Source organism: Peromyscus maniculatus, chromosome 3 (genome assembly GCF_049852395.1).
Source record: "Peromyscus maniculatus bairdii isolate BWxNUB_F1_BW_parent chromosome 3, HU_Pman_BW_mat_3.1, whole genome shotgun sequence".
Classification (NCBI taxonomy): Eukaryota; Metazoa; Chordata; class Mammalia; order Rodentia; family Cricetidae; genus Peromyscus; species Peromyscus maniculatus.
In genome coordinates, this window is record NC_134854.1 from 66,330,147 (window position 1) to 66,337,282 (window position 7,136).

The 7,136-nt window shown below is 59.6% G+C and overlaps 1 protein-coding gene across 7 annotated transcripts in view; it reads left to right on the plus strand.

Moving 5' to 3' along the window:
* Agap3 (ArfGAP with GTPase domain, ankyrin repeat and PH domain 3) overlaps positions 1-6,770 on the plus strand; it is a 53,794-nt gene extending 47,024 nt beyond the window's left edge. For 4 of the 7 annotated variants that reach the window (XM_042273212.2, XM_076566694.1, XM_076566695.1 and 1 more), the window contains 6 exons: positions 1,152-1,292; positions 2,845-2,999; positions 3,099-3,189; positions 3,336-3,558; positions 5,734-5,989; positions 6,115-6,770. In XM_042273212.2, coding sequence (XP_042129146.2) covers positions 1,152-1,292; positions 2,845-2,999; positions 3,099-3,189; positions 3,336-3,558; positions 5,734-5,989; positions 6,115-6,321 — 1,073 coding nt within the window. In that variant the 3' untranslated portion in view covers positions 6,322-6,770. The remainder of the gene's footprint in view (positions 1-1,151; positions 1,293-2,844; positions 3,000-3,098; positions 3,190-3,335; positions 3,559-5,733; positions 5,990-6,114) is intronic. The other 3 variants (XM_042273214.2, XM_076566696.1, XM_042273216.2) reach the window with 1 other exon arrangement.
* Positions 6,771-7,136: the final 366 nt, after the last annotated feature.

Below are 7,136 nucleotides of genomic sequence, written 5' to 3' on the forward strand. Positions count from 1 at the left end.
TGTGGACCCTCAACCAGGAGGCCTGCCCTCTGTAGCTCCTCCTCCCTGGGCCCCAAGCATCGCTGGGAGCATTCCTGTATCCCCATCAGCCCCCTGCACAGTCAGCTCATCAGCCTCTCGGCAGGGGGACAGAGAAGCAGAAGAGGGAGATTGGAGGCTGGGGGCTGTACACAGGGAGAGCCAAGTCTGGGGCAGCACTGACCTGCCATTCTGGAGAGGGTCCTAGTCCCCGCAGGCTTGTACTGAAAGGTCCTCTTCCCAGGTCCTGCTTCCCTGATTGGACTTGCCCTGTTCAAAGAGCCGGAGACTGCCTTGCATCCACCCTGTTTCCAGTGCTCTTCCTAAATATCTCCCCCAACCCTCCTATCACTTCCTGGCCACAGACCCTTTCTGCCCTGCTTGCCCACCCTCCTGAGCTCCTACTCACTCGGGGGCACTTTCACTTTTCCCCCAGAGGCCTCATAGACACACACACACACACCCACCTTCCCCTCCCAGGACAAACAGTCCAGCCACTCGGCTCTGTGCACAGCAGCCAGGGAGGTCCTTACATGTCCCCATCCAAGAGCAAGGCCACCTTGGGAAAAGTGAGTAGGGAGCCAGGACCATCCCCTTGGGTCACCGACCCATGGCCTGTCTGGCATGGTGAAGCCCCTCTGTTGAGTCTGGAAGGAGTTAGTCAGGGAGGGAGGGAGTGTGTCTGCCTCTAATGAAGTTTGACATTTAGTGGTGAGCGCCGGGCGGGGTGTGGGAGCGGAGCTTGATTAGCGCGCTCTAATTGACAGTAATTAGGCAGCTCCCTGATTGTTTCTAATTCTGCTATTAATTGTGAGGAGCGGGGAGTGTGATTGAGGATAAATTTGGTGCGGAGCTGCTGGGGCTTCAGCTCCCTGTGAGTTCCCTGGGCCGCCTTCCACCCCTCCAGGCTGCAGAAGCACATGCCTCCCTCTGCCTTTATCCTGCCCTGCTTAAGTTTCCAACTCTTCTTAGTGTTCCGCCTCCGGGGCAGGGATCTTTGGGGCTGGAAGGCCTGGGCAGCCCAGAGAAGGTTCCCTGCACACCTACCTAGAGGGAGCAGGCCTGGCTCTGCCCACACCCTGTGCCCAGCTCTCCTCCCTCTTCCCACACTTGTCCACCTCTCCCCTCACCAGCCAGTGGCCCAGCTGAGGTACTCAGTTCCAGCCCCAAGCTGGAGCCTCCCCCATCTCCCCACTCCAACCGGAAGAAGCACCGCCGGAAAAAGAGCACCACCGGGACCCCCCGACCAGACGGCCCCAGCAGTGCTGCTGAAGGTTAGGGGGACCTAGAGGTGGGCAGTGGGACCTGGGTGTAGTACCCTCCAAGCACAGTCGTTTCCATAGGAGGAAAGCACTTTCTATGAATGACTCCTGAAATAAGTAGCCCACGGCCCTCTGGTGACCCAGACCCTTCTTACTGAATCCGCCCTGTTGAGCCAAGCTTGCCTCTGTCGTTCTGGAGAAAGGCAGGCAGCAGGCCATCCCATTAGCTCTTCCAAGCCCTGCTGAGCAAGGCTGGTTCTGTGTCTCTTGAGTTGGCTCTGAGTGTAAAGCGTGCTGAGGACATGACAGGTTCCTCTCACGTGTGCAGGGTTGTCTGGTGCTCTCTGTGGTCTCCCGGGAGCAAAGGTGTTCCAGCTCAAGATGTTCTTCCGACCTTTCTCTGCCGGTCTCTGTTACCATAACATCGCTCCGCCAGTGTCTTCCCAAACCCCCTCGGGGAGTGTTTTGGTCCCCACATAAGTAACTTCTGTGGACTTGGAAGTTCTCGTCTCTGTTCTGACTGTTGTGGGGATGAGTGTGGGTCAAGTGAGTCTGGACAGACAGTAACACAAAGTCCTGGTGGCACAGCGTCCACTGTGGTCTAGGGAGTGGTAGAGGCGCTCACAGAGTTTAAAAGCTGAGTGCGGAGAGAAGAGGTACCAGTTTACACACGGGGAACGCAGTTCTCTTAAGGGTCCTCAGAGGGAACCAAGCGGGTGAAGATTTCCGGGGGTGTGGCCTCACTGAGGGGAGAGGTTGCAGGGACAGAGGAGCAAGAAGAACTTAGGATGAGGGGGGGTGACCCTGGCAGAGTGCATGGCTCGCCCTGGGGCCATGTAAAGCCCTGTGTCTCCAGCCACCATGACGGTTGGCAGCCGTTAGGGCCAGCGGCCCCTGGGAATAGATCTGCCTTTCTTTTAAGGGGTCTAGGGGAGCAGAGCAGAGTGGGAGACCGCCATCCCTGGGGTCACAGTGCAGCCCCAGCGTGTGCCACTGCGGATGTCCTTGGGTTCCTATTGGAGAAAACGTGTCTCCCCCACCCACTTGCCCTTCCTGTCTGTCTACGCCAGGGCAGTGGGGGAGGGGCTCAGCTCCCAGGAGCCCTGTGCTGACGCCGTCCGGAATATTGGGTTTAATGAGCTGCAAAATGAGGAGGCTGCAGCTGACGCGTACGGATGGTGCTCCCACCCGCCTCCTTGCCCAGCGTGTGCCTCTAGCACCCGTCACATCCTTCTCCACACACTTAGCTCATCTTCCTCCAGGATGCCCCCTCATGGTGTCCGTTTCTGGTGGTGGTCAGGAAGCCAAGCACTGGCAGCTGCCATTTCCTGACTCCACAGGTGGTTAGAAACGGAGGACAGGGACGCATACTGGTCTCGAGCAGTCGGTTTCCCCGCTTGTGAATAATCCTAAATAGTGTGTGGCCCTGGGGCCGGCACGGGCACATTTGAGGAAGAAGGATGAGCGTCGGCGAAGCAGGGTCTGGCTGGAGTTGTGGCAGTGGCGTGCCTCTGGGCGTGTGCGCCGGCCAGGAGCCCTAACCGCGTAAATGCCCTCTCCCCAGAGGCAGAGGAGTCCTTCGAGTTTGTGGTGGTGTCCCTCACCGGGCAGACCTGGCACTTCGAGGCCTCCACAGCGGAAGAACGGGAGCTGTGGGTGCAGAGCGTGCAGGCCCAAATCCTCGCCAGCCTGCAGGGCTGTCGCAGCGCCAAGGACAAGGTTGGCACGGGGTGGTGCTGGGAGAGCCCGGCTCGGGGGCGAGCCAGGGAGGGGACTTGGGACTGATCAGCTGCCCTTGTCTCTCCTGCCTCATGGCAGACTCGGCTGGGGAACCAGAACACGGCTCTGGCTGTGCAGGCCGTCCGCACGGTCCGCGGCAACAGCTTCTGTATTGACTGTGAAGCCCCCAGTGAGTACGAGGACAAGAGATCTGGGAGCCAGGTGTCGGGGGCTCAGGTGGCAAGGGGTGGCGGTCAGTGTGCAGGAGGGTGGCCTTCCTCAGTGGCCCTTTCTCTGGGGGCCACCTGCTGCATCCTTCTCCCTCTGCCTGCGTAGATCCAGACTGGGCCAGCCTGAACCTGGGCGCCCTGATGTGTATCGAGTGTTCAGGGATCCACCGACACCTGGGGGCTCACCTGTCCCGGGTCCGCTCCTTGGACCTTGACGACTGGCCGCCTGAACTGCTCGCCGTCATGACCGCAATGGGCAATGCCTTGGCGAACAGTGTCTGGGAGGGGGCTCTGGATGGCTACTCGAAGCCGGGCCCCGAAGCCTGCAGGTAAGCGAGTGCTGTCCAGTGCTGTCCAGGGGGAGACAGCCGGGCCCCCGCTGTGGGGTGGGGAGGACCTGGAGCAGCGGAAGGGTTAAAACACTGTTGCTCTGCTTGGCGGTGGCCCCTGGGGGTGTCCCTCCCCTGCTGGTGGCTGTCACTCAGGCGCCTCACAACAACAGGGCCTTTTCTGAGCCCTTATCGGCAGGTCAGGGGCCAGCAGGAGGCGCATGCGCAGGGCGCATATCACTGTGTGGCTCCTGCGTCCAAGCCCGCCTGCTGAGATGGGGAGAATGGGTGGTAGATAGGGTGGCCAGGGCCCCCTCTCAGGCTGTCGCCCGCTTTGTTCCAGTGCTACCAATCGCAGAGTTCAGACGGCTTGATAAGCTGCCACTCAGGCCTGCTTGGAGTCTTCCTGCCTCTCTGCCCTCACATCCCTCCTGGCCCCAGAGGTCTCCCTTCAGTGTCTCTCCCCTTCTGCTCAATACCACCCCATTTGTGTGCCTCCTGCCCCTCTAAAGGCCCGGGAATCCCTGCGGCTCCTCTGTGCCGTCAGTCTCTCCATTTCAGTGGTCCTCTCTGTGCCTTCAGTCTCTCCATTGCAGTGGCCCTCCCTGTGCCTTCAGTCTCCATTGCAGTGGTCCTCCCTGTGCCTTCAGTCTCTCCATCATTGCAGTGGTCCTCCCTGTGCCTTCAGTCTCCATTGCAGTGGTCCTCCCTGTGCCTTCAGTCTCCATTGCAGTGGTCCTCCCTGTGCCTTCAGTCTCCATTGCAGTGGTCCTCCCTGTGCCTTCAGTCTCCATTGCAGTGGTCCTCCCTGTGCCTTCAGTCTCCATTGCAGTGGTCCTCCCTGTGCCTTCAGTCTCTCCATTGCAGTGGTCCTCCCTGTGCCTTCAGTCTCTCCATCATTGCAGTGGTCCTCCCTGTGCCTTCAGTCTCTCCATTGCAGTGGTCCTCCCTGTGCCTTCAGTCTCCATTGCAGTGGTCCTCCCTGTACCTTCAGTCTCTCCATCATTGCAGTGGTCCTCCCTATGCCTCCAGTCTCCATTGCAGTGGTCCTCCCTGTGCCTTCAATCTCTCCATCATTGCAGTGGTCCTCCCTGTGCCTTCAGTCTCTCCATTGCAGTGATCCTCCCTGTGCCTTCAGTCTTCCCATTGCAGTGGTCCTCCCTGTGCCTTCAGTCTTCCCATTGCAGTGGTCCTCCCTGTGCCTTCAGTCTCCATTGCAGTGGTCCTCCCTGTGCCTTCAGTCTTCCCATTGCAGTGGTCCTCCCTGTGCCTTCAGTCTCCATTGCAGTGGTCCTCCCTGTGCCTTCAGTCTCTCCATTGCAGTGGTCCTCCCTGTGCCTTCAGTCTCTCCATCATTGCAGTGGTCCTCCCTGTGCCTTCAGTCTCTCCATTGCAGTGGTCCTCCCTGTGCCTTCAGTCTCTTGCAGTGGTCCTCCCTGTGCCTTCAGTCTCTCCATTGCAGTGGTCCTCCCTGTGCCTTCAGTCTCCATTGCAGTGGTCCTCCCTGTGCCTTCAGTCTCTCCATCGCAGTGGTCCTCCCTGTGCCTTCAGTCTCCATTGCAGTGGTCCTCCCTATGCCTTCAGTCTCCATTGCAGTGGTCCTCCCTGTACCTTCAGTCTCTCCATTGCAGTGGTCCTCCCTGTGCCTTCAGTCTCTTGCAGTGGTCCTCCCTGTGCCTTCAGTCTCCATTGCAGTGGTCCTTCCTATGCCTTCAGTCTCCATTGCAGTGGTCCTCCCTGTACCTTCAGTCTCTCCATTGCAGTGGTCCTCCCTGTGCCTTCAGTCTCTTGCAGTGGTCCTCCCTATGCCTTCAGTCTCCATTGCAGTGGTCCTCCCTGTGCCTTCAGTCTCCATTGCAGTGGTCCTCCCTGTGCCTTCAGTCTCTCCATTGCAGTGGTCCTCCCTGTGCCTTCAGTCTCCATTGCAGTGGTCCTCCCTGTGCCTTCAGTCTCCATTGCAGTGGTCCTCCCTGTGCCTTCAGTCTCCATTGCAGTGGTCCTCCCTGTGCCTTCAGTCTCTCCATTGCAGTGGTCCTCCCTGTGCCTTCAGTCTCTCCATCATTGCAGTGGTCCTCCCTGTGCCTTCAGTCTCTCCATTGCAGTGGTCCTCCCTGTGCCCTGCCTACATGCCTGCTTCCGTCCTTGCCTCATGCCTCAATGGACCTGTGCTTACAGAGAGGAGAAGGAACGCTGGATCCGGGCCAAGTATGAACAGAAGCTCTTCTTGGCCCCGCTGCCAAGCTCCGACGTGCCGCTGGGGCAGCAGTTACTCCGGGCTGTGGTGGAGGATGACCTGCGGCTCTTGGTGATGCTGCTGGCCCATGGGTCCAAGGAGGAGGTGAACGAGACGTACGGGGACGGCGATGGGAGGACAGCCCTGCACCTGTCCAGTGCCATGGCCAATGTGGTCTTCACACAGCTGCTCATCTGGGTGAGTCTGGGTACCTCCGGCCTGGTCTCCCCCTACTCAGCCTTCAGAGGCTGCCTCTCCCCGTCCCTGGGAGCTGAGGCCTTTCCCCCTACATATGCCAACTGTGAATGTGCTTTCTCCTGCAGTACGGGGTGGACGTGAGGAGCCGTGATGCCCGGGGCCTGACCCCACTGGCCTATGCCCGCCGGGCCGGCAGCCAGGAGTGTGCGGACATCTTGATCCAGCATGGGTGCCCTGGGGAGGGCTGTGGGTTGGCACCCACCCCCAACAGAGAGCCCGCCAACGGCACGAATCCCTCCGCAGAGCTGCACCGCAGCCCCAGTCTCCTATGAAGCTCAGGAAGAGGGCAGAGGGACCAGAAGGACTCCATGGCCTGGAGGGAGCAGTGGAGGAGCAGGGGGTGTGCAGTGAGGGAGAGGAGGGGAGGAGAAGGTCCGGGGATGGAGGAGAGGCTTGGATCTGAGCTGCAGCAGAGCGGGAGTGTGTTGTGCAGTCCTCTGCCCTACGGTGCCGTTAAGGGACAGAACCCTTTGGAGGTACCTGTGAGGAGGAGGGGGGCAGGACCTCTCCCTCCTCCAGAACCCTGCCTCCTCACGATAGCTCCCACAGGCCTTCACCCCGCAGTCCGTGGGGAAGGACAGGATACAGGATGAGGGTGCCAGATGAGAGACAGGGGGCCAGTCTGTGAGTCCCGTGTAAAATTTGTACATTGGAGTATTTATGTTCGTGTATATATGTGGTGTGCGTGTATGATGAGCCAATAAACCAGGCTGTATGTGTGGCCTCATTTCTCCTTTTGTGCCTCAGTACCTCGACCTCCCCGGAGCGACCCTCACCCCCACTTTCTGCTCGTAGACCGTTTGAAGATGTACTGCCCCGCTGTCCTCTGTCACCTCTTAGCCAGGCTTCCTCGGCAGGGGTGGAGCAAAGGCTGTCAGAAGCTTGACAGGCAAACCCGTCCGTGACGGGAGACGGACTCGACTTCCTGCCCTGCGCTGCCTTCCCCCTCACTGCCCACTCGTGAAAACTTGCCCACGGTCTCTGCTGTCACCAGTGCTCTGTGGAGGGAGTAACCACACCCGCACTGGCCCACAGTGTGCAAAGGCAAGGCCTTTCTCCTTCCAGAGAGACTCGGAGACCCCTGTGG